The following is a 27,269-nucleotide window of genomic DNA, read 5'->3' as shown; positions in this document are numbered from 1 at the left end:
TCCAAAATAGAGTTTTCAGGTTCTTTTGAGATCTCTTTTCCCTATATTTTCATACATTGATTAATTTTGGATTTTAACAATTGAATAAGATGCCTTTAATGATTTCAATGACTTAAGAGTTTTGTCTGTTAAAATTTTAAAGGTTTAGAAATTCCTCTGATGTTCTTATACTAAAAACAGTTTGAGTTTGGGAGTAATTTTCCTGTATTTTAAGAATTTATAACTTAGCAAATAACCTTTTACTAAAGGAAACAATTAATCCAAATACTATTACGTAATAGTTATGTACAGTATGAGAATGCATGGCAACTATACCCATGACTTTAAAAATTACTGTAACCTGTAAATTAGTAAAATGTAGTCTTGCTGAATATTAGTCAAGGAGTTGTGTAGAAAATCAGTTTTGAGAATAGATTTGAAAGTTGTACAAAGGTATTCTTTAAATAAGATATGATGTAGGAAAGGAGACATCTGACTTTGAAATTATTATTGATATCTAACCTTTTTTTGGCTCAACTTATTTTTTTTAATTTATTAAATGAAGAAAATCTAAGAGTGAAACATGTTGAGAAAATTGCAGTTTATATTCTTCAGGTGAGAAAATCAATTGGAAAATTGTGAGGGGAAAAGAAATTTTGTCAATCATTTGTTTTGTGGATATATAGTATATTTTGTTTAGTTTTTCTTAAATGATATAAGAAATCAATGTGATTATCTACTAAAATTAACAGTTCTGATTTTTTTTACTGAATGGATACAAATATCCTAGAATAATATTGTTTTTGAAAATGCCTTATACCTAAAACTTAATTCAGATTTTTTAAATCTTTTATTTTCAAAATTAATGTATGGCCGGTATATTTCTTCTCATTATTTTACAGGAATTTAGGTAAAAATGGCTTGTCTAACAATCGCATTTTGTTGGATAAATGTCCGCCTCCAAGACCACCAACTTCACCATACCCTCCCTTGCCAAAGGATAAGTTGAATCCACCCACACCTAGTATTTATGTGAGTCTTGTTGACTAACTAGAAATAAATCAAGTGTCTGAACTTGTCTGTCTTTTGAAGCTGTATTTTTAAACCAACAAAGATGCCCTATAGGGAAAATTAAATTTTTTCCTACAGGTTAAAGATTTTGGAAAACCGTCTTTCTATCTCAAGAGTGTGACAGATGACATCATTCAGTCTAAATATGGTTTACTACCTGTTTTTGTAAATAAAGTTTTATGATTACACACAGATGCTCATTTATCTACATGTTTCTAGTTGTTTTGCACTTGATTTGCCAGAGTTATGTAGTTGTAAAAGAGAGAGTATGTAGTCAATTAAGCCAAACATGTTCACTATCTGACCTTTTATATAAAACGTTTGACCACTTGTGTATGCAGAAAGATTTTTTGAAGAGAGTATTTAAATTTAAAATGTCTTCTCAGTTGTGGACTGGGATTATGTGAGAGCAGCAAAAGAGAATTGTTTTTATGTCAGTCTTTTGTTAACATGATTCTAAATTTACATTCTGCCCCCTGTCAGTTTTACAGACCTTGAAATTCATTCAATTTTATGCTTTGATTAAAAAAAGAAATTTTTATCTTTAAAAAAGGCAGTTGAGATTATGAAAATAAGTACATGTTACTAGGATGGTTAAAATAAATATAAGTAGATACTTTAAAATTTCAATTTAAAGCTAAGTGCAGTTTTTATTTTTCAGAAATTTAAGCATCTGTTCCTGAAAGTTGATGAGTTAAAGCAAAATAATTTCTATTTTTTTCACCAAAGAGTTTCTGCTCTCCATACCCACCCACCCACCCACGCCTAGACACAAGTGAAAAAATTCTATGCTAAAAAGTGAAGATTAAGTATTAAGAATGATTTTATAAGTAAGAGAGGATTTTGGAGATTTGGCCCTTTTCTCCAAGCTGTTATATTAGTCCTTTCCCAAATTAAAATGTATTGATATGTTACTGTGAAAAGAAAGTCCTGAGATAAAGATAAAGGTAAAGCTTTAAAGCCAAACTTTGAGGGAATTAATGCAGAATGAAGATTTATCTTTTGTGAGTCTTACTGAATCTTTTTATTTTGATAATAGTTTTTAAAACACTTTGATGTCAAACTTTAAATTTCACTTCTCCCTCTTTCATTCAAGAAGTGTAGAAGTATACTTGAAAAATATACTTGGAAAATACTTTTGAACTACTAAAATATTTAAATATAATTTTGTGAATCTTAGTGTGATATCAGAGATTGGTAACATTATTTCAAAATTTATCAAATTTAAAATTTATTTCTTTAAAATAAAAATTTATATGGTTATCTTCTAATAACAATTTCCCAAAAAGACTAATAATGATAGAATACTGTAATTTGTGGCAACACAATATTAATGTTTGATACATTGTAATGTTAAATGCCTGATTGATCAAAAGATGAATACGAATTTTCAGTACAATATCCAGTCAGTTTCCTGAGATCTAACAAAACATTTTAATTTTACAGTTGGAAAATAAGCGCGATGCTTTCTTTCCTCCATTACATCAGTTTTGTACAAATCCCAAAAACCCCGTTACAGTAATACGTGGCCTTGCTGGAGCTCTGAAGTTAGGTAAGATTTAAAAAAAAGTTTGGATATTTCTTTTACTATCTTTAATCTTTGAAAACACTGGCAGAAACTCACTGGTATTTTACCCAGTTTTTTGAGTTTTTATTTTAATTTTCTTTCCCTCTCTCTCAGTGTACCATCTCTTTAGCACGTCTTTAATACGCGATGCCAATATTGATTATTGGCAAATTTATAATGGATTTTTATTTAGTTTTTAATTTGACACATTATGCAACATGAGTGATTTAGGTTAGATAATAGAAGACCTTTTGAGTATAAAACATAAGTAAAATTAGATCCTAATTGTAAGTACCACATCCCCTTGTCACGCCTTGTCATGATACTTAGATCTAGTCTTTTAAGAGACTGCTTTGTACATCTGGTAACATGTAGTTTGAAGCAGTCTTCAGGGAAATGAATGGAGCGCCATAAAAATTTTCTTAACATACTTTTGAAATGTTGATTGTACCAAATACAATTTTATTTATTAACTTATTTGTTTATGAAGATCTTGGACTTTTCTCTACCAAAACTTTGGTAGAAGCTAACAATGAACATACTGTAGAGGTGAGGACACAGTTGTTGCAACCAGCAGATGAAAACTGGGATCCCACTGGAACAAAAAAAATCTGGCGTTGTGAAAGTAATAGATCTCATACTACAATTGCTAAGTATGCACAGTACCAGGCCTCTTCCTTCCAGGAATCATTAAGAGTAAGTATTTATTTGCTGGAGATTATTTTGCTGAATGCACAATCCTTTGATAACAATCTGTTTAGTTTATATAATTATATTTCATAAGTGCTATAAATTACAAATTATTAAACTTTTTACAATTTAAGCATAGTTATAGTTCATAAAATACATATTGCTACTGGAGAAATAAAATTACTGTTAGAAGATGTTGCCTGTTTTTGAAATGTTTCTATTCAGGATGATAGAAGTGTAAAAGTAACTCTACTTAGTAGTTATAGAATGGTTACAATACAAAGAAAATGATCTGGGTAGCTCCTCCTATTCATTTGGTCAGTGAAAAGCTGTTCTCCTTTTGTTTTATCTGAAAGATATTCCTATAGGAAGCTTTAATACTCTTCCTGTGTCAATTGTTACTCTCTAAAGAAAATTGTAGGAGAAGCAGAAACTTACAAAAATGTCTAAAAATATATGGAAAGTTAAAAAGAAAAATTAACCAGTGAATAGTTACTATAAGACCTTAATAGGAAGTGAATCAGAAATAGAATCCCCTCTCAATTGTTAAAATAAGAACTTTGTGGATTCATTCACAAAACAAACATAACAATAGCAATGAGATCACTAAATATATTTCTCAAATACTTGTTTGATTTTAGTTTGACCTTCATATGTCTTAATTTAAACTGTTAATTTGAACTGAATGTATTGCAGATAACATATTGCAGAAATATCATTAAAATAAATCATAGGGTAAGAGGATAAAAGATTTCTTTTAACTGTATTTATTTAATAGAAAGACTAGCTTTTTTTTAAGCTAGTCTGATATTTTAAGAATACGTCTAAGTACTTTGGTGAAATATAAATATATAATTGAATGTTTTAAATTTGTAATTTTCACGTCATTTATATTTAGAAAGTGTTTAAAATTCTGACCTTGTTTTACATTGTTAACCGTATTGATATCAGTAGAAATAAATTTTTGTGTAAATTGTATAGGTTTTTTTGTGGCAAAATTCATAAAATTTACTATTTTTACAAGTTTTAAGTGTGCAGTGTCATTAAGTATATTCACATTATTGTGCAGCCATCACTTCTCTCCATCTCCAGCACTGTTTCATTATTCCAAATTGAAACTCTGTATCCTTTAAATAATATTATCATTACCTTCTTTCCGTACTTCCTGATAACTACTTTTCTACTTTCTGTGTCTATAAATTGGACGGTTCTCGTTGCTTATGAAAGTGAGATCATATAGTATTTTTCCTTTTGTGTCTGTCTTATTTACTTAGACTGTTTTCCAATTTCATACATTTCCAGCGTGTATCAATCACATTTTCATTTCTTTTTAAAGATGAAAAGTACTCCGTTACATATGTATAACACATTTTGTTATCCATTCATCTGCTGATGGGCATTTGTTTCATTTTCCACTTTTGGGCTATTGTGAATAATGCTACTATGAAAATCGGTGTACAAACACATGTTCTAATCCCTGCTTTCAGTTCTTTTGGGTCTATAGCCAGAAGTGGAATGGCTCCATTATATGGTAATTCTCTGCTTAATTTTTAAGAACATGTTTTTCACGTAGCTGTACCATTTCATGTTCCTTCCAGTATTGCATAAGGGTTCCAGTTTCTGCACATCTTTACCAGCACTTACTACTTTCTTGCTTTTTTAATAATATTTATCTTAATAGGTGTGAAATGGTATCTCATGGGTTCAATTTGCATTTTTCTAATAATTAGTGATCTTAAGAATCTTGTTGCTTATTTGCCATTTGTATATCTTCTTTGGAGAAATACCTATTCAAGTTTGTTGCCCTGTTTGTATTCATGTTGTTATTTTCTTGTTGTATCGTAGGAATTCTCTCTGTCTCCTGGATAATGATCTCATATCAGATACATGATTTGCAAATATTTTCTATCATTTTATGGGTTTTCTTTCACTTTATTGATAATATGCCTTGATCCACACATTTTTTTAATTTTGATGAAGTCTAATTTATTTAATTTTTGCTGTTGGCTGTGCTTTTGCTTCATGTCTAAGAAATCATTGTGAAATCCAGTGTTACAAAGCTTTTCCCCTGTGGTTTTTTGTGGCTTTTTTCCTAAGAATTTTACAGCTTTATCTTGTGTTTGGGTCTTTGCTTCATTTTGAGTTAATTTTTGTACACATTGTAAGATGTGACCAGCTTTGTTCTGTTTTGCATGTAGATATTCAGTTTTCTTATACCATTTGTTGAAATGATTGTCCTTTCTCCCATTGAATGGTTTTGGCACCCTCATCAAAAATTTGACGGTATATACCTGGGGTTATTTCTGGGTTCTCTGTTCTTTTCCATTACTCTAAATGTCTTTATGCCTATATCACAATATTTTGTTTATAGTATAGTTTTGTAATAATTTTTGAAATCAAGAAGTATGAGACCTCCAACTTTGTCTTTCTCAAGTTTGTATTCCCTATTTGGGTACTTTGAGATTCCATGTGCATTTTATGGTGAATTTTGTTAATTTCTGCAAAAAAAATGCCATTGGAATTTTGATAGGGATTACATTGAATCTGTAGATTCCTTTTGGTAGTGTTGACATGTTAGCAGTATTTATTCTTCCAGAGCTGTGGGTTTTTCATACATAGTCACTGTTAAGTTGAGAAAGTTTCCTTCTATTCCTAGTTTCTAGAAGGTTTTATCATGCAAACATATTGAGTCAGATTCTTATACTGCATCAATTGACATGATCATGTGGATTTTTTTCTTCATTGTCTTAATGTGGTATATTAAATTTATTGATTTTCATATTGAATTTTCAGGAATAAATCGTGCTTGGTCATGCTATATAATCCTTTCAATATATTCTTGAATTCTGCCAATATTTTGTTGAGAATTTCTGCACTAATATTTATGAGATAATTGATTTATAATTTTCTTATAGTGCCTTTGTCTAGAGTGTCAGGGTAATGCTAGGTTTTCTAAATGAGTTTGAAGTTTTTTCTTCTGTTTTTGGAAATGTTTGAGAAATATTAGGTAAAATGGAGACCAGTCTTACAGATAGTCCCTAGGTAGTTTAGATTCCTGTAAACAAAGTCTACTTGGCTCCTGCTGTTTTGAGGAAAGGAATTGGGAACTAATTTTCTCCCTCTTCCAGATGAAGACTGCAGCATGCCTTGGAAGGAGTAGAGAAGGGCAAGTAAAAATACCACAAGATTTCCTATCATTTTGAACTTGTCTGAATATTTATTGATTTTTGCTAGGTTGCTGTACATCTGTGATTGTTTTCTATAGCTCCTGTGAGGTTTTTTATAGCCAGTTTCTGGTTTTTTAAAACATTTTTCAAGGGACAAGAAGGACATCTTCCCTATCCACCATTTTGGCTGCTGTCCATCTGTCTTCCATTTCTTTCTGTACAGCTTTCTTGATATATAATTCACATAGCATGCAATGCACCCGTTTAAAGTGTGAAGTGTGTAGTTCACTGGTTTTTAGTATGATCGTAATCTTGGAATCATCATCATAATCAACTTTGCAACATTTTATTGTCCCAAATGAAAGCTCACCATATTCATTAGCAGTCACCCACATTTCTCTCCCAACTACTATAGTCCAAGCAACCACCTATATATTTAATGTGTTTATAGATTTGCCCATTTTTATGTTAATGTAAGTTGGATTATATAATATGTGGTCTTTTGTGACTAGTCTCCTTTATTTAGCTTAAGATTTTTGAGGTTTATTCATGTCATAGCACATATCAGAGCATTATTTCCCGTTTATTGCCAAATAATATTACAGTGTATGAAGGTATGTCATTTTAAATATTTTTGTGGTTCATCATCAGGTTATGGACATGTAGGTTTTTCCATTCTCTAGTTATTTGCAACAATGTGGTTTTGTATACTCATAAACAAGTGTTTGTATGGACTTTTATTTTCATTTCTCTTTGATAGGTGCCTTAGAGTGGAATTTCAAGGTTATATGGTAACTCACTATTTATCCATTTATGAAACTGACAAGACCACTATACAAAATGGCTCTGCCACTTGACGCTTCTTCCACTGATACATAAGGGTTCTTTTTCTTCACATCCTCTCCAACACCCATTGTTACCTGTCCTTTTGATTGTAGCCATACTTATGGTTGTGAGGTAGTATCTCATTGCCATTTTGATTTATATTTCTATAAATGTAAAGCATTATTTTATGCACTTACTGTATGTATACCTTCTTAAGTGAAATGTGTGTTGAGTTCCTTTGTTTGTTGTTGAATTAGGATATTATCTTTATTACTGTTTGTGAAAATTTTTTTTCTTGTGAGGAAGATTGTCCTTGAGCTAACATCTGTTGTCAGTCTTTCTCTTTTTGCTTAAGGAAGGTTGTCGCTGAGCTAACATTTGTGCTGGACTTCCTCTGTTTTATGCAGGATGCCACCACAGAGTGGCTTGACAAGTGGTGCCAGGTTTACCTCCATGATCCAAACCTGGAAACCCTTGGCAGCTAAAGCAGAGCACAGGAACTTAACCACTATGCCACTGAGCCAGCCCCTAAAATATTCCTTACTTTTTAAAATAGGTTTTACTTTTATAACATTCTTAAGGACACAGCAAAATTAGGAGGTACAGAAATCTGTCATTTACCCCTCTTCCCTACATATCCATAGCCTTCCCCTTTATCCTATCTCAAACCAGAGTGGTATATTTGTTAGAATCAGTGAACTTTTATTGACACATCGTTATCACCTAAAATTTATACATTACAGTTCACGTTAGAGTTCACTCTTGATGTACATTCTCTCGGTTTGGACAAATGTATAATGGCATATTTCCACCACTGCAGTATCATCCAGAGAAATCGCACTGACTAAAAATCCTCTGTGCTCGGGGCTGGCCCTGTGGCCGAGTGGTTAAGTTCACACGCTCTGCTGCAGGCGGCCCAATGTTTCGTTGGTTTCAATCCTCGGCGTGAACATGGCGCTGCTCCTCAAACTACGCTGAGGCAGCATCCCACATGCCACAACTGGAAGGACCCACAACGAAGAATATACAACTGTGTACCAGGGGGCTTTGGGGAGAAAAAGGGGAAAAAAATAAAATCTTAAAAAGAAAAAAGTCCTCTGTGCTCTGCCTATTCATACCTCTCTCCCCTCAACCCCGGGAAACCACTGATCTTTTCACCGACCCCCTAATTTTGCCTTTTCCCAAATGTCACGTAGTTGGAATCATGTAGTAAATAGCCTCTTCAGATTGGCTTCTTTCAATTAATAGTATGCGTTTAAGTTTCCTCTGTGTCTTTTCATAGTTTGAGTTCATTTCTCTTTATCTCTGAATAACATTCCGTTTTCTGGATGTACCACAGTTCATTTATTCATTCACCTACAGAAAGTGAAAGAAAAAACCCGTCAAACCAGCCTTGGATGGAACGTCTTTTCCTGGTTCCTGATCTCACTGGTGAATGCTTTGAGTTTCTCACCGTTCACATGTGTTAGCTGCAGTATTTTTGTGGGTCTTCTTATCAAATGGAGGAAGTTCTTCTGTATTCCTAGTTCACTGACAATAATTTTATAAAGCATGAGTGTTTGATTTTGTCACATACTTTTTTTTTCATCTATTGGTATGATCATGTGGTTTTTCATTTTTAGTCTGTCGATGTGATGGATTATGATGATTGATTTTTTTTTATGTTGAACCAGCCTTGCACAAATCCCATCTAGGATAAATCCCACATGGCCATTCTTTTTATCTATAGTTGGATTTGATTTGCTGATGTTTTGTTGAGGACTTTTGTAGTTATATTCATGAGATATATTGGTCTGTAGTTTTCTTTTTTTTTAATGTCTTCGGTAATGTATTGTTGCGTTTTTGTCTTAGAGTAATCATTATCTCAGCCTCATAGTGGAGTTATGAAGTGTTCCCTCTGCTTCTATTTTCTGAAACAGGTTATAAAGCGTTGGTGTAATTTGTTCCTTAAATATTTAATGGAACTCACCAGTGAATTTGTCTGGGTGTGGTGATACTCTCTGTAATGGAAAGTTTTTAATTATTGTTTGAATTTCTTTAATAGTTATAGGCCTATTCAGATTATCTCTTTCTCCCAGTGTCAATTTTGGTAGATTGTGTTTTTCAAGGAATTTGGTCCATTTCATTTGGGTTACCACATTTGTGGGCATAGAGTTGTTCAGAAAATTCTTTTATTGTCCTTTACTGACCTTGGGGTTTGTAGTGATGTATCATCTTTTATTTGTTATTAGTAATTTGAGTCCTGGAGATTTCTTCTTCAGTCAGCCTCACTTTATTGATCTTTTCAGAGAAGCAGCTTTTGGTTCATTGATTTTTCTCTATTGATTTTCTGTTTTCAATTTCATTGACTTTTGTTTAAATTCTTAATATTTCTTTTCCTCTGTTCACATTGGATTTAATTTGTTCTTTTTCTAGTTTCCTGTATTGGAAACCAGGGGGTTGATTTCAGATTCTTCTTTTTTCCTTTCTATTCATTGATTGCTCTGAATTTCTTCCCAAGCACTTCTTTTGCTGCGTCTTACAGTTTTTCACAATTCTTTTTTTGTTTTCATTTAGTTCTAAATAATCTTTGATTTCTTTTGAGATTTCTTCTTTGACCATATGTTATTTAGAAATGTGTTGTTTAATCTCCATGTATTTTGGAATTTTATAACTATCTTTGTGTTACTGGTTTTTAGTTCAATCCCATTCTGGTCTGAGAACAGATATTTTATCATTGCTGTTTTTTAAAATTTACTAAAATGTGTTTTGAGGCCTGAAATGTGGTCTGTCGTTGTGAATGTCCCATCTGAACTTGAGAAGAATGTCTACACTGCTGTTGTTGGTGTAGTAGTCTGTAGTTGTTCCTTATATCCAGTTGATTGATGGTGCTTTGAGTTTCACTATGTCTTTACTGGTTTCGTGCCTGCCCAATCTATTTGTTTCTAGTAGAGGGGGGTTGAAATCTCCACTTGTATTACTGGATTCATCTCTTTCTTCTTGCACTTCTGTCAGTTTTTGCCTCATGTATTTTGTTGTTAGGTTCATATACGTTAAACATTATTTCTTTGTCTTTAAGAATTCATCCTTTTTGTGTAATGACCCAATTTTTCCCTGATAACATCTTGCTCTAAGGTGTTATCTGTCTGAAATTAGTATTAGTACTCCCACTTCCTTTTGATTAGTGTTAGCATGGTGTATCTTTCTCTATCCATTTACTTTTAATGCGTATGTCTTTTTATATGACATGGGTTTCTTATAGACCTACATATATTTGAGTCTTAATTTTTTACCCAGTCTGAGAATCTGTCTTTTAATTGATATGTGTAGACCGTTGACATTCAAAGTGGTTATTGATATAGTTAGATTAATACCTACCTTTTTGTTACTTTTTGTAATAGTTCTACTTTGTTCTTACTTTTCCTGCTACTGAGTTTCTGTCTTTTGTTATTTTGAGCATAGTATAGGATTCCTTTTTCTCTCCTGTATTAGCATATCAGTTATGTTTCTTTTTAAAAATTTTTTTGTGGTTGCCCTAGAGATGGAAGTGTACATTTGCAGCTAATTCAAGTCCACTTCCAAATAACACTATATAGCTACAAGGGTAGTGCAAATATTTGTGATAGCATAGTAAACCTAATTCTTCCCTCTTGCTTCTTGAATCATTGGCGTCATTAATTTCAGTTATACATGTGTTTATATGCATAAGTATACATAATCAAATACCCCACTGCTATTATTTTTAACAAACTGTAATCTATTATATAATTATGAGTAAGAAAAATATTAGTTCACTATCTTACACCATACACAAAAATCAACTCAAAATGGATTAAAGAGTTGAATATGGGGCTGGCCCCATGACCAAGTAGTTAAGTTCACGTGTCAGCCCAGGATTTTGCTGGTTTGAATCCTGGGCCTGGACATGGCACTGCTCATCAAGCCCTGCTGAGGTGGTGTCCCCATGCCACAATTAGAAGGACCCAAAACTAGAATATACAGCTATGTACTGGGGTACTTTAGGGAGAAAAAGGAAAAAAAATAAAGTCTTGGAAAAAAAAAAAAAGTTGAATATAAGACCTGAAGCCATAAAGCTCCTAGAAGAAAACATAGGCAGAAAGTTCCTTGACATTGTGCTTGGCAGTGGTATTTTTGGATTTGACAAGAGCAAAAATGAACAAGTGCTTCTACATCAAATAAAAAGCTTCTAAACATCAAAGCAAACCATCAACAAAATGAAAAGGCAGCCTACTGAATGCGAAAAATACTTGCATATCTTTTATCTAAAGAGTTAATATCTAAAATATGTAAAAAACTCATACCACTCAAAAGAAGAAAGGACAAACAAGCCAGTTAAAACCTGAGCCAAAGGATCTCAACAGATATTTTTCCAAAGACATAACAGATGGCCAACAGGTTCATGTAAAATTCTCAATGTCACTAATCATCAGGGAAATGCAAATCAAAACCACAACACAATATCACCTCACACTTATTAGAATGGCTATCAAAAAGACAAGAGAGAAGTGTTGGCAAGGATGTGGAGAAAAGGGAGCCCTTGGGCTCTGTTGGTGGGAATGGAAATTGGTGCAGCCACTGTGGAAAGCACCATGTGGAGATGCCTCAAAAAATTAAAAATGGACCTACCATGTGATCCAGGAATTCCTTTTCTGGATCTATATCTGAAGGAAAGGAAATCAGTATCTTGAAAAGTTATCTGCATGCCATGGCTCACGTTAGCATTATTTACAACAGCCAAGACATGGAAACAACCTGCATCCATCACAGATGAAGAGATACAGGGAATATGGTGTGTGTGTATACATTTATATGCACAATGGAATATTATTCATCCATAAAAAAGAAGGAAATCCTACCATTTGTGGTAACATGATTGGACCCTGATGGCAATATGCTTAGTAAAATAAGTTAGACAGATAACAAATACTGTATGATCTCACTTAATCTGAGAATCTAAAAACAAGTCACACTTAGGACAGAATGGTGGTTGCCAGGATTGGGTGGTGGGTTAGACAAATTGATTGAAGGTGGTCAAAAGATACAAACTTCCAGTTGTAAGGTGAATAAGTCTTGGGGATGTAATGTGTAGTATGGTGACTATAATAAATAGGACTATATTGTATATTTGAAAGTTGGTAAGAGAGTAGGTTTTTCAAGCTTTTGTGGCAATAAAAAAAATTGTAACTGTGAGAGTTTCTGAGTGTTAACTAATTATTGTAATCATTTTGCAATATAAATATGTTTCAAATCATCTGTCATATGCCTATAGCTGATACATTATATGTCACTTATATCTCAATTTATTTAAAAAATAGAAGAAAAAGAATAAGAAAAATAAATGTTTTTGTTTTCTTTCACTTAGTCCTTTTTGATGCTCTTCCTTTACTTATGTCTATTTGAGTTTCTGACCTATTTCATTGTCCTTCTCTAAAGAACTTTCTAGGGTTTCTTGAAAGGCAGTATGTCTAGCAACAAATCTAAATTTTTGTTCATCTGCGGAAGTCTTTGTTTCTCCTTTACCCTTAAAGGATAATTTCCCAGGGAATAGAATTGTATAGGTTTTTCTTTCTTTCAACTCTAAGTATTTCACTCTGCTGTCTTCTTGCCTGCCTGATTTTTGGAGAGAAGTCAGGTGTTAGTTCTTATGTCTAATCCTATGTAAGTGAGGTGTTCTTTCTCTTTGACTCTTTTCGGAATTTTTCCTTTATTTTTGGTTTTCTGCAGTTTGGAAATATGTGCCTAGGTTTAGAATTTTGGCATTTATGCTGCATAGGTTTACTCTGAGCTCTGGTGCTCTGTGGTTTGATGTCTAGCTCTAATTTTCAAAAATTCTCAGTCATTATAGTTTATCAAATATATCCTTGCCACAACTAGAAGGACCCACAACTAAAATATACAACTATATACCTGGAGGATTTGGGGAGAAAAAGAAAAAAAATATATATATATATCTTGTTCATTTGTTCTTCTCTTCTCTGTTGCCAGTTTACATATGTTACACCTTTTGTAGTTTTCCCACAGTCTTTGGATATTCTGTTGTGGTTTTTTGTCTTTTTTTTCTTTGCTTTTCAAATTTGAAAGTTTCTTTTGAGATATCCTCAAACTCAGAGATTCCTCCCTCAGCTCTGTTCGTTCTAATATAATAAGTCCATCAAAACATTCTTCATTTTGTTAGTGTTTTTGACCTCTAGCATTTCTTTTAGGCTTAAAGAATTTTTTTCTCTCTCCTTATATTGCCCCTCTGTTCTAGTGCACTTTATACTTTATCAGTTAGAATCCTTTGCTTAATAACTGTAGTTGTTTTAAGCTCCTGGTCTGATAATTTCTGCATCCCTGCCATATCTGAGATTGGTTCTGGTGCTTACTGTGTCTTTTCAAACAGTTTTTCTGCCACTTAGTGTACCTTGCAATTTTGGGTTGAAAGACAGAAATGATGTACTGCCATAAATAGGCTTTTAGTGATGTGTTAGTGAAATTTTGGCAGTATGGGAGGTACTCTATAATCTTATGATTACAGGCTTTTGGTAAACATGTGCTCTAGACTGTTAACTTCACTCGTGCATCTCAGTTTGGTTTTTTTCCTCTGCGTTTAGTGGAATAAAGTGACTAACGTGGGCTGGAGTTGAGTATTTCCCTTCTCCCTGGACAGTTAGATCCTGATAAAATCCCAGAAGGTTAGTCAGTCTCTAGATAAGTAATTTGTCCTGAGGGCAGACACTGTTAAGAACAACAGCATGCTCTCATGTGTTTTGAAATAGTTCCTTTACCTTCCTTATTCTGTAAGCAGTAGAGAGTTCTTCTCTAATATTTTCTGTGAGAGCTGGGCAAGGTCTTGCAAGTAAAACTCACATAATTCTTTAGGGCCCCCATTTTTTTAACTCCTGGATGTGTCCACATCGAGTCTCTAGCAAATTCTCAATTATAACTCAGTTTTTCCTTCCTGGCATTGGTATCCACAGAGGTTTCAGCTGCCATTAGTGGAGATTTTCATTATTCACATGTCTCTCCAGTTTTGGAGGCAGCCGTTTGCTCTGGGTTCTCTCTTGTTTTACCAAACTGAGGATTGTTGATTTTTCAGTTTGTTCAGCTTTTTACTTGTTAGGATGGAGTGGCTTCTTTCATTTAGATGTCCAACCAAGTCACTTGCGAAGTATTAGTTTGCAAATATTTTCCCTATTCTTTGAGTTGTCTTTTCACTTTTGATGATGTCCTTTGAAGCATAAAAGTGTTTTTGTTTGTTTGTTTTGAGGAAGATTGTTGCTGAGCTAATATCTGTGCCAGTCTTCATCTGGTTTTTATGTGGGATGCTGTCACAGCCTGGCTTGATGAGGGGGCTAGGTCTGCACCTGGGATCCAACTCTACGTACCCCAGGCTGCTGAAGTCAAACTTAATGACTACACCACTGGGCTGGCCCCAACAGTTTTTAATTTTGATGAATTGTTACTTATTTTTCTTCAGTTGTTTTACTTTTGCTGTCATAGCCAAGAAATCACTGCCTATTCTGTGGTCATACAGATTTACTCTTATGTTTTATTGTAAGAATTTTATAGTTGTAGCTCTTACATTTAGGTCATTGATCCACTTCTGAAAGATAGGGGTCCAGCTTTGTTCTGTTAAATGGAAGTATACACTTGGCTCAGCACCATTTCCTCATTGAATTATATTGGCACATTGTCACATTTTTACTCAGCTATTTAATTTCCTTACTAATGCTGTGTAAATGTTTTATTATCTATATAGAATTTATTGGATCAAAAGTTTAGACCGTGCAGTTCTTTATAGGCCCTTAATTTTGTTAGTGTGGTCCACACAGGCAGTATCAGGGTGACTAAACAAAATTATAATTGGAAGTAAGAAATCGTAATTTTTTTACACTGTACATCTAAAGCTATGAATATTTACATTTGTATGCAAACACACTCCTGCCAGTTTAGAATGTCTGCTCTTGCTTCGCTTGTTGGTGTTTATAAGTAGCTTTGATACTCTCCCAATTTTGCTTTAGTTTTTTTTCATTATCCTTTTGGGTTTCTAGCAAGTATAAGAACCTACAAATTTCATTCTTATAGAAGAGTGTCTGTAGAGAAAAACAAACTTTGCTTTTCGTTTTTAAAATGGGGAATAAGCTCTTGTTCTTAGGAATATGTAGTTAACACAGTTTCTTTTCCCTAAAAGTTGTCAGGTTTTGTGTATTATTTTTTAGTTCTCTCTCTGATTCCTTGATGTCATTTAAAATACAGTTCATCTGCTATTTAGAATATCTGTTGGTCCACAGTAAAATTAGAATGGATACATGTTTTTTTTATTTGCATCATACCTGAGTTTTAGAATATTAATTTTGTGGCTGATGGAGGAGGTTGAGTTCCATGCCTTTTTGCTTGCCTTCCCTTAGTTCTTTATTTAAAGTGATCATTGAAGATATTTTTTATGAAATGTGCTTATAGAAACTTAGTTTCAAGTCAAAATAGCACTTACGTAGATGTATTTTCTTTAGTTGTGTAGTGGAAATGGTAGCCTGTAATAGGATACTAAACATGAATGGTTTTGCTTAATATATAGGAAGAAAATGAGAAAAGAACACAACACAAAGAATACTCAGATAATGAATCCACATCTTCAGATTCGTAAGTAACTTTTAGTGTTTACTCAGTATTTCTATCCAAAAGGCATGGATTTAATATTCTTCTTCTTTTTTTTTTTTTTTTTCCAAGTTCTGGAAGGAGAAGAAAAGGACCTTTTAAAACCATAAAATTCGGGACCAACATTGACCTCTCTGATGATAAAAAGTAAGTCCTCCAGTTCTCTTTCCCTGAAGTGCAAATAGGATTTCAGAACTGGAAATTGCCTACTTTCGTATTTTTTTCATCACTGGTTATCATACTTCTTTTTGTATTGATGTAGAAGTCTTAGCCAAAAACACTGGCATTCTGAAATCATTTTTATTAGGTTTTGCAATTAGGTTTTTGTTAACTGAAGAATCTCAAAACCTTAGTTGTTTTAAATTTAAAAATACAAATTATTTCCTTCATTTACAAGAGTCCTATAAGTTTTTATGATATGTATATTTTTTTTTTCAGTGATCTGTTTGTTTTAGCACTTTTTTCTTTGGGAAAACTGAAACACTCTAGTACTTTTGACCATGAAAGTATAATACTTAGAGATTAAATGCTTGTCTGATTGAATCACAAGAGTTTTGAGGACATGGTTAATTCTCATAAATATTTGCAGCAAGGTTACACTTTTGATCTGTTATTTTATTTCAGGTGGAAGTTGCAGCTACATGAGCTGACTAAACTTCCTGCTTTTGTGCGTGTGGTATCAGCAGGAAATCTTTTAAGCCACCTTGGGCATACCATACTGGGCATGAATACAGTTCAACTCTACATGAAAGTTCCAGGGAGTCGAACACCAGGTTATTTTTATGATCTACCATATCTTGTATAATTAAAAGAAAAGAGGTAGTCAAATGTGAACCATACACATGAAACCACTTCCTTCCCATTTTAATTAATAAAGCCAGAGGACTTTTAAATTTTCTCTCTTGGGTAAAAATATTTGTAATTATTCTTATAATTGAGCTGAGAGTATTAATTTGTTTTCTCAGTGTGTCTTGTATCCTTTCTGTATGTAAACACCAAAACAGTTGGGAAAATTTGACCCAGGAAGGGGGCAGTAAGCTTCTCAGTGAGAAATGTAATTTAAAGCTCTTGAAAGGCTTTTTCTTGATCCAAAGTTTTCAAATTTTTTTTCACCACAGTTACAGTAAGAACTTTGTTGTATGAAGCTTACTATGTGTAATAAAAATTTCGTTGAAGAACCTTAAATATGTGGTGCACCGATATTTTCTAATCTCTCCCTTATGTTACAGTTTTTTCAAATGTAATTCAGAAACTTTCTAGTGCAAGAGTCAACAAACTTTTTTTTTAATGGTTAGACAGTAAGTATTTTAGGCTTTATCAACCAAAAGGTTAAATTGAGGATATTATGTAAGTCGCTATATAAAAATAGAAAAAACTAATTTTCATAACTTTTTATTGATAAAAATCAAAATACGTAATAATTGAGAGCACTGTTTTTCTTCTAATGGGCAAATAAATTTAGCTTTTTGGGGTTCAAAGTCAAGATTCCCTATCACCAAAATCAACTACAAATGTACATTTGTTAAAGCTATTCTGTCATGAGATTTTACGTATTTCATGTTTAAAAATGCATATTGATACAAATAGTTACTGCCAAATACTGCTATCAATATATGAGCATATTTTACTGATGATGTTAATTGGTTGGAACGTGTTTATGGAGTTCTCAGCTTTTTTACTTCACCTTTTCCTTTCACATTTTGTTGCATTACAGATTAATCCTTTCCATTTGAAGGTCATTTGGAAGTTTCTCAGTTGCACAAATGGCTTTTGTAATATGGAAATGTTCTCTTCACTTACATTGAGGTTTGAAAAATGATACTAGAGCTGTAGTTTGAGCTTGAAAAATATATCTTGCAAATGTTTGAGGGAATGGATATCTAGTTTTGTTTAATTTTTGGTACCACAGAAGGTATATAAAGCAGTTTGATATTACTTATGATTTAGAAAATATTGTCTTCCAAATGCCTTTACTGTAATACAAGTTTTGCTTTGAAATATTAGGTTGAATTTTTGAAGAATCACTGTGAAGACTGAAACAAAATTTCTACGACCTGTCAGTGTTCACTACTGGTGGCTGATGATTGTTCTCAGTCAGAAAAAATTTAGTCTCAACTCTGAGAGCTCTAAAAATTACAAAACGACTTTACCGCTGCTAAGTAATAGGGCGAGACAGGGTAGTCAGTTTTTATTTCTAACAAAATTTCATGGAAGTGATGTTCATTGAGTCTATAGGAGTGGCACACAGGAAAATATTTTTCATAAAGTATCTGCCAGTGAATAGTACAATAAGTAACTTAATGATCTTTATGTCTTTTCTTAAACATTTTTACAAACTTTGTTAATTTGTCCAAGTAAGCCTTTTTCTTCCTTCTCACATATTTTCCCCACCATCTGTTGTAATACATCTTGGCAGATTCCACTTCAGCAGTATTTAATTTTTTTTCAGCTTTTGTGAAAATATTCTTACTTGTTGGTCCTCCAAAGACCACTTATAGAGTTAAATCTTCAGTCACTTCACATTTGCCATTGATCTCTCAAATAAGTAATATCAACTGGGTAGTATTAGTGATGTCTCTTGACGCGTCAACGGCCACATAAAACTTGAAATAACTTTGTTTTTTAATTGACTATTGATATTAATTCTCTAGTATCTTTTTTTTGGTGAGAAATGTTGGCTCTGAGTCACTGTCTGTTGCCAATCTTCCTCTTCTTGCTGAGGAAGATTGTCGCTCAGCTAACATCTGTGCCAGTCTTCCTCTGTTTTGCATGTGAAATGCCATCACAGCATAGCTTGATGAATGGTATGGGGTCTGCTCCCTGAATCCAAACTTGCAAACCCTGGGCCACCAAAGTAGAACATATGAACTTAACCACTCCACCACCAGGCAGGCCCTCCCATATCTTTATTTAGCAAGCTGTTATTGACAAAGGCTAATAGTCTGGAAGCATTTTATTTTCCCTAGAAATATTTCTTTATCCCCTGCAATCAGTCACAATTTATTTAACTCACTGTCTATAAACTGCTTTTCTTGCCTGGCCAAACTTAATTTGGTTTCATCCTCAGGTTTTTTTTTTTTTTTAATTTTATGAAAAAGTTTTGCTATAATGAGATACTGCATTTTGAATTTTCTAATTTTTCTAATCATTGTTTTCCTGTGAGATGGGCATTGTAAAGAACTTCATCTGGTAGTTTCAGTGTACAGAGTAATCTTCTAACACAGCAAGAACACCATTACATAAGTACAGTGCTTTCCTGTCAAACGGAAAAAATCATTTATATTCCCACATGCATTAAAAGTGCTACATTTGATGTCCACTTTTTTTGTTTTAATATGATGAATATGTACTGGTAATTAAAAAGCAAAATGAAATGTTGAGGTATGGTGATATGTATGGGACTTGAAATACTGAGTTATAGTTGTGTTAATGCAATTTGTAGCTTGCCAAGCAGCAGGGCAAAGCAATGAGGTGCATAAGGTCTGTGATACAACTGCTTGATTCTAATATGTAGCGTGAAAGCACCCATAGTTGGAATATAAACCAGTGGTGTGTCCCATGAAAGTCTTTTTTAAAAGAGCAGGTGTTTGGCCTCAGACACAGTTTGCCATTCTCTGATTTAAAATCTCAGCGTTTCAGCCAACACAGTTATAACATCTTTGTTCTCCTTACATTGACCTGATTATGTCATAGATGTTAATCTGGATATAGCAATTTGTAAGTTCCAGCCACTGATAATTAGGGCAGATGGTAGCAGCAAACAACCAGTTCAGCTATCTACTGATGTCTGCAGTCGACATATTTTCCTCTTGTTTTTCTCTTTGCTACTTAAAACAGCCGTAGTTTGAAAACCAAAGTGCTTGCTTCTTCATCACATTCTCACTGAATATTGGCCGACTACTTTTTTTAAAATAGATTGTTGCTTATTTGTAAAGGAATTAGGATTCCCAACTTTGTCTGCTCATTGGAATCTGTTGAGAAGCCTTTTGGAAGAAGTACTGAATCAGTCTCTGTGTTTTGGGGACTATCTCTCAGTAGTATTTTTTAAAGGCTCCTCAGGGATTTTGATGGACAGCCAGGGATATAGCCCATTGGTTGGAATGTTTATTCCTGTCATTATTGGAAATTCACTTTTGTGATATTTTATCGTTGATATTTGGGTAAAGTGGAAAGAGATATGGAGAAATAGAATTCTAGTAAATCAGAGAAGACTTAAGATCTTGCCCTTCTTTGTCACTATTACCTTTATAATGCTGGGCAAGAGTTTGACCTCTCAAGTGCTTTGTCTTATGTAAATAGTGTTAGACTGGATCTATTAAGATTCATTTCAATTTGAAAATTATCTCATCCAATCTGAAATATTTTGTTTAAGTATTATATGAAAATGAAATGTTTCAAAGGAAAATCTGGAGGAGAGAAACCAAACTTAATAGATTACCTCTTTGTCATATGTGCCTAAAAGTGCTTGGGTTTTTAAAATTTGTTTGTAAAGTATTAGTTCTTCAGCCGCAGCCGTAGAACCCTAAGGAATTCCTTAGGAAAAATGTATGGTCCGTTTTAGTTTGCTCAATATAATTCAAAGAAACATTGTTTTGAGTTCCTGTTTTTTTAAGTAAGTATTAAAAGTATTTTAGTATTAAAATACTTAATACTAAATTAAGTATTTTAAAAGTGTGGTCTATTCATTACCATGAGATATTGAATTTCACAATTGTTTAACTCTCTCGTCATATAATGCTCTCAGTGATCATATGTGTCATAATTAGGATTCTTCTAATATGATATATAGAAAAGTTATCTAGTGTCTCTATTGTTATTAATCCTAATATATTTTAATTTTCAGCTTAATTCTAAGCTTTCTACTGAAGATGGCTCTCTAATCATCATTTCCTATGCTCTCTAATTTTAAAGCTTCATCCCAGGCCAATACCGTCCATCTGTGTGTGGTGGCAGAGTCATAAGCATTTACAGGATGTACCAATATCAAATTGGGATTTTTTTTTTAAAGATTGGCCCTGAGCTAACATCTGTTGCCAATCTTTTTTATTTTTAATTCCTTCTCCCCAAAGCCCCCCAATACATACTTGTATATTCTAGTTGTACGTCCTTCTGGTTCTCCTATGTGGGATGCCGCCTCAGGATGGCTTGATGAGCAGATACTTGATCCACACCCAGGATCCAAATTCACAAAACCCTGGGCTGCTGACGTGGAGCATGCAAACTTAACCACTCGGCCATGATGCCAGCCCCAAACTGTGATGTTTATAGGAGCTATAGGTTGCTAATGGACCAATTACATTTGGAAATTGTGCCTCTTAGTTACTTTTCTGATACTCTGTGAGAATTGGAAGGAGTTTACAGATGAGAATGTAGTTGTAATAATGAAAATAGCTAATGCTTATTTTTCTCATAAACGATTCACTGATTATAAGAATTTATTTTTCACCCTATTCTTGAAACAATCCAGTGATTTAAAGGTACATTTTCCCCACTGAATTTACAGTATAATAAGGACCTTTTCTTTTTTTGTTTTACTTTTCAGGTCACCAAGAAAATAACAACTTCTGTTCTGTTAACATTAATATTGGTCCAGGTGATTGTGAATGGTTTGTCGTTCCTGAAGATTATTGGGGTGTTCTGAATGACTTCTGTGAAAAGTAAGTTTCTGAACTAAATTTTTGTTTAAAAAAATTATGAGAAAACAGTTACTGTAAAGGACAAAGTATGATGCTGAATTCCCAATTACTGTTCAGCAGAAATTTAACTTAAGTGATTTTATTTCAGATCTTTTATGTTATGTGAAATAGTAAATAAAGGATGCCATGAAATCAATTTATGCACTAGTAACAGGTATGACTTCAGAGGATAGGGAGAGAATTGTTTTTTGTGTTAATTTAAAAAATTGATGTGTTAATCTACATTCATTTGACAAATATGCTTTAAGGAAAAATTATTATAATTGCTTATTATAATTGCATTTAGAAATTGCAAGAAGTCTAAAATTAAGTACCATGGTACCTTTTTAGTAACTTAACGCTTATTGTGTCTTCATAAATCAGCCAAAAATTATCAATTTCCAGTAGGAGGCAGATCAATCACAATTTTCAGAGTTGGTAATGGCATTAGTATAATGTAAATTATACATCATATACTTATAAGGTATGATAAAAAAATGGAATGAAGTTCTGCAACTTCACATGTGAGATTATTTTTAAAATCAGTACACGTTTCATGTACTAATCTCTACTTTAACATTTTGGAGACTCTTTAGTCAATATATTTATTTAGTAAAAAGGATGCCGTACTGGTTAAAAAAACAGTATTCCAAAGTTTTCCTATTTACTGGCAAGATATCACTTTTTATTATCTTTTTTTTTTTTTTTTTAAAGATTTTATTTTTTCCTTTTTCTCCCCAAAGCCCCCTGGTACATAGTTGTATATTCTTCATTGTGGGTCCTTCTAGTTGTGGCATGTGGGATGCTGCCTCAGCGTGGTTTGATGAGCAGTGCCATGTCAGCGCCCAGGATTCGAACCAACGAAACACTGGGCCGCCTGCAGCGGAGCGCGCGAACTTAACCACTCGGCCACGGGGCCAGCCCCCACTTTTTATTATCTTATGTATAAATTCCTCAGGATAAGAACAGTGAAAATTTTTTAAATTTAAGATTCCTCAAGAAAATAATAGTGTCTACTTTTATGTAACAGCTAACTAATATCTTAAGCTCAGGAAACAAAAATGTCATATTGTCCTGCAGTTTCCATTGTGCTGCAGAAAGCATTTATTTCTTAAAGTTATAAGGATGTATATTGTAATTGTGTAACGTCTGTTGCAACAGTGATTCTTATTTATTTTTCTGAGTAGCAACTGACTATTTTCAGGGTTTAACTTTGCTTTCAAATATTATAAATTGACAGTGAAATGTACTTAGGGTAAAGTTAGTTGGAAAAGACAAGTGATATCCAAAAAGTCTGAACTAAGGACTTAACAGAAATATCAAGTTGGAATGATTCATTTATCTTATTTTACAGAAATGGCACTTGTCCTCTCAGCTTTTCCCTATAATCTTATTTTGCATAAGGGTATTGCTTCTAATGTTTATAATTTCTCTAGATTATTTTATGACTCCACATAGCTGTTATCTTAAAATTAACCATTATTTGGAACTTTTGAAAAAACTACTGGATCTATTTGCCTTAATTCACTTTCCTTTCTTCTGTTTTTGTTTCGTTTTGTGTTTTCATGGAAAGTTTTCTCCAGTTTTGTATAGGCAGTGTTTGGATAAAATAGGGCCAAGGCTTGTACTGTGCTTGTAACTGTTTTCTTTCTGTTTTTCCTTTTGTATTGTTTGTATTTTACTGCAATATTTGAAAGCTCATAGAAAACATACTGATTTTTATTCCTTGCTTTGTCAACATATGCTAGACTTATCTTAAGAAAAGCCTTCTGTTAGGAGAAAAAAGGAGAGAAGAAGGTACCATATAGACAACTCCAAGGCCCCCTTTGTCATATTTTTTAAGAGAATATATAGAAAGAAAGCAAAAGGTTTTCTTAGATCTTCAGAAAAGAGCAATTCTACCTTGAATTTCTTCTTGAGAAAATTAAATGATTTGAAATACTTAAAGTATATATATCTTACTAAATTCTTTCTAGAAGAAATGGTTGGTTGTAGTTACCTTAAATACTTATTGTGATGAAGGAGAGTAATAAAAAAGAATTTAAAATAAAATCTTAATAATTTGGTCTGTTTGCATTGGTGCACTGGTGGTGATAGTTCATGTAAGAACAGGGACCTTCTCTCAAATCCTGGAGAAGATACAAGGCAGAAGTCTTTCTCCATTGGTGAATTGAGGAGAGGTTTTTGTTCTTATGTCTGCCACAGTGATTCTGGTTAAAGTGTTAAGTGGCTTGATGTAGTCTCCACTCTCAGTTTCCTTTTCAGGGATTCCTTGATAGGGTTTCTTCAGGGAGAAGGGATAAATCAAAATATTCCTTAATGAAAGAAAATTAAAAATTAGTCTTTAAGTATAATTTGAAACTTGTAACTTTTGGACTTTTGAGAAGTAAGTTTAAGCGTATAGTACAGATCTTTAAATGAGTTTACCTATTCTCACCTGCCACTGTTTTTTTTTCAGTATTACTCCTTAAATTTTCAAATCCTCACTTTTGAAAAATGCAGTTCTTTTTGCAATGCTAAGTTTTATATATATATATATATATATATTTTTTTTCTTTCTGCTTTATCTCCCCATATCCCTCCAGTACGTAGTTGTATGTCTTAGTTGCAGGCCCTTTTAGTTGTGCCATGTAGGATGCCACCTCAACGTGGCCTGACAAGTGGTGCCATGTCTGCACCCAGGATCCAAACAAGTGACACCCTGGGGGCCACCACAGCAGAGTGTGCAAACTTAACCACTCGGCCACAGGGGCAGCCCCTGCAATGCTAAGTTTTAATGAAGTACACACTGAGAACATCATTTAATCTTTTGAAATTATCTGTTGTTGATGAGGCATTAAAAAACTTCATCTGTTACATTATTTCTTTTTTTTTTTTTTTAAAGAAATAATTTGAATTTTCTGATGAGTTCTTGGTGGCCCAACCTTGAAGATCTTTATGAAGCGAATGTTCCTGTGTATAGGTTTATTCAAAGACCTGGAGATTTGGTTTGGATAAATGCAGGCACTGTGCATTGGGTTCAGGCTGTTGGCTGGTGCAACAATATTGCTTGGAATGTTGGTCCACTTACAGGTATCTTCAAAACTATATTAATAGATTTGATATTTTAAGGGATTTTTCTAACAAGTATTGTTTTTCTATTAGAAAATAACTCACTCAAATAGAGGATTATGTCTTCTAGGAAAAACCTTAATTTTTAGTACAGAGAGGAAATTTAAGTTAAGAAATGCGTATCCAAGAACAGATATGTCAACAAATAACAAATGTATTTTTTTGTAGACATAGAGGATATACTCTTGATATTTTAGAGTGTTGTGTATTGTTTTTACAAAGAAAGTTTTTTATGGGGAAAAGCAAAGCAGAGTAATTGTTATGTAGAATTTTTATTTCATATGGTATATGATATGAGCAACTTTAGAATGTCAAACTCTGTTGAATATATGTAGGGTAAAGAATCTGGCCTTTAGAGCCAGAAAGACCTGAATGATACCTTGATTCTACCTTTGTTACTTTGGGCAAGTGTTTGAATAGTGGGGCCTCATTTTTTTAAGCTACAAAATGAGAATTAGAAAATCAATAAGAATTTGCAAGGATGAAATGAGGTAAGGTTTAAAAAGAGCCTAGCATAATTCCTAGCACACATTGAGTCCCCTTTACATGATATATTTTTTAAAACTATAATTATCATAAGTGAGGCTTTCAGAATTTGTGTTAGAAGTTAACACCTGAGGTGATAATGATTAACTTCATATCTTTTTTACTTTAGGTTGCTTTATAACTTAAATTTTTCTTTTTCCTCCTAGCCTGCCAGTATAAATTGGCAGTAGAACGGTACGAATGGAACAAATTGCAAAGTGTGAAGTCAATAGTACCTATGGTTCATCTTTCCTGGAACATGGCACGAAATATCAAAGTTTCAGATCCGAAGCTTTTTGAAATGGTTAAGTAAGTATTTTCCAAAATTGTTATAGTCCCTCTTTTGGGGGGAAATGAGAAATGTTAACTAATTAATACTTTTTTCCCAAAGAATTATGTCAGTTGACATCAAATGATAAAATGGTCCGGAAGTCTTGACAAAATGTAATAAGAGAATTCATATGTGAAAATTACTTTCTTCTTTTCCAAATAGACTGTGATTATTATGGTACAGAGGAAAAAAGCATGTAAGATTGTAGAGCAATAAATTCCCTACCAGTAAATTCACTGTTTTGTGCTTTCTCTTCATCCCCTCTGTTGAAACTGATTTCTCAGATCATCTTTAGTGTTTGTTATTGATTTTTTTGGTGAGGAGGAGTCACCCTGAACTAACATCTTTGCCAGTCTTCCTGTGTTTTGTATGTGCGATGCCTCCACAGCATGGCTAATCAGTGGATTGGTTCCACGCCTGGGATCTGAGCCCAGGAACCCAGGCTGCCTAAGCAGAGTGTGTAGAATGTTAAGTACTGGCCATGGCTGGCCCCAAGAGACCTATCAGGTTTTTTTTGTTCGTTTTTTGGGGGTTTTTTTGGTTTTTGTATTTTTAATTGCAGTAACATTGGATTATAACATTGTATAGCTTCCAGATGTACATCAATCATAATGTATTTTGAATTCTGTGTAGTGTACATCATATTCACCACCCAAAAACTAATTATAGTCATCCCCTCACATGTGAGCCTAATCACCCCTTTTGCCCTCCCCGCTTCCCATATGGTAACCACCAATCCAATCTCCAATGCTTTGTGTTTGTTTCTCGTATTTATCTTCTACTGATGAGTGAGATCATACAGTATTTGACTTTCTTCACTCAGCATAATACCTTCAAGGTCCATCCATGTTGTCACAAGTGGCCGGATTTCATCATCTCTTAGGGCTGAGTAGTAGTACATCGTGTATAAATATCACATCATCTTTATCCATTTGTCCCTTGATGGGCACCTAGGTTGCTTCCAAGTCCAAGTCTTGGCTGTTGTGTATAATGCTGCAGTGAACATAGGGGTGCAGTTATCTTTATGCCTTTGTGTTTTCAAGTTCTTTGGATAAATACCCAGCAGTGACATAGCTGGATCATGTGGTAGATCTATTCTTAATTTTCTGAGGATACTCCATTCTGCTTTCCATAGTGACTGCACCAGTTTGAGCTCCCACCAGCATTGTACAAGGGTTCCCTTCTCTCCACATCCTCTCCAACATTTGTTGTTTGCTGTCTTGTTAATCATAGCCATTCTGATTGGAGTGAGGTGATAATTAATTGTAGTTTTGATTTGCATTTCCCTGCTAGCTAATGATGTTGAGCATGTTTTCATATGCCTGTTGGCCATTCCGTATATCTTCTTTGGAGAAATCACTGTTTATATCCTTTGCCCATTTTTTAATTGGATTGTCGGTTTTTTTGCTGTTGAGCTGTATGAGTTCTTTGTATATTTTGGATATTAACCCCTTATCTGGTATATGGTTTGCAAATAACTTCCCCCAATTGTTAGGTTGCCTTTTCGTTTTGCTGATGGTTTCCTTTGCTGTGCAGAAACTTTCTAGTTTGATGTAGTCCCATTTGTTCATTCTTTTGTTTCCCTTGCCGGGTCAGACATGGTACTTGAAAATATGCTGCTCAGACTGATGTCAAAGAGCATACTGCCTATGCTTTCTTCTAGAAGTTTCATGGTTTCGGGTCTTACACTC

The 27,269-nt window shown here is 33.6% G+C and overlaps 1 protein-coding gene across 7 annotated transcripts in view; it reads left to right on the top strand.

The window, feature by feature from the left end:
- The window catches only part of LOC124232194 (lysine-specific demethylase 6A-like), a 173,640-nt gene that overhangs the window by 123,740 nt on the left and 22,631 nt on the right, over positions 1-27,269 (top strand). For all 7 annotated transcript variants that reach the window (XM_046649157.1, XM_046649159.1, XM_046649158.1 and 4 more), the window contains 9 exons: positions 882-1,011; positions 2,497-2,602; positions 3,108-3,313; positions 15,857-15,921; positions 16,009-16,083; positions 16,561-16,709; positions 21,479-21,593; positions 24,496-24,683; positions 25,415-25,556. In XM_046649157.1, the coding sequence (XP_046505113.1) occupies positions 882-1,011; positions 2,497-2,602; positions 3,108-3,313; positions 15,857-15,921; positions 16,009-16,083; positions 16,561-16,709; positions 21,479-21,593; positions 24,496-24,683; positions 25,415-25,556 (1,176 nt within the window). The remainder of the gene's footprint in view (positions 1-881; positions 1,012-2,496; positions 2,603-3,107; positions 3,314-15,856; positions 15,922-16,008; positions 16,084-16,560; positions 16,710-21,478; positions 21,594-24,495; positions 24,684-25,414; positions 25,557-27,269) is intronic.

The sequence above is a fragment of the Equus quagga genome, unplaced genomic scaffold, assembly GCF_021613505.1.
Source record: "Equus quagga isolate Etosha38 unplaced genomic scaffold, UCLA_HA_Equagga_1.0 HiC_scaffold_32_RagTag, whole genome shotgun sequence".
NCBI lineage: Eukaryota > Metazoa > Chordata > Mammalia > Perissodactyla > Equidae > Equus > Equus quagga.
The sequence above is the reverse complement of the archived record's forward strand: the minus strand, read 5'-3'. Positions and strand labels throughout refer to the sequence as shown.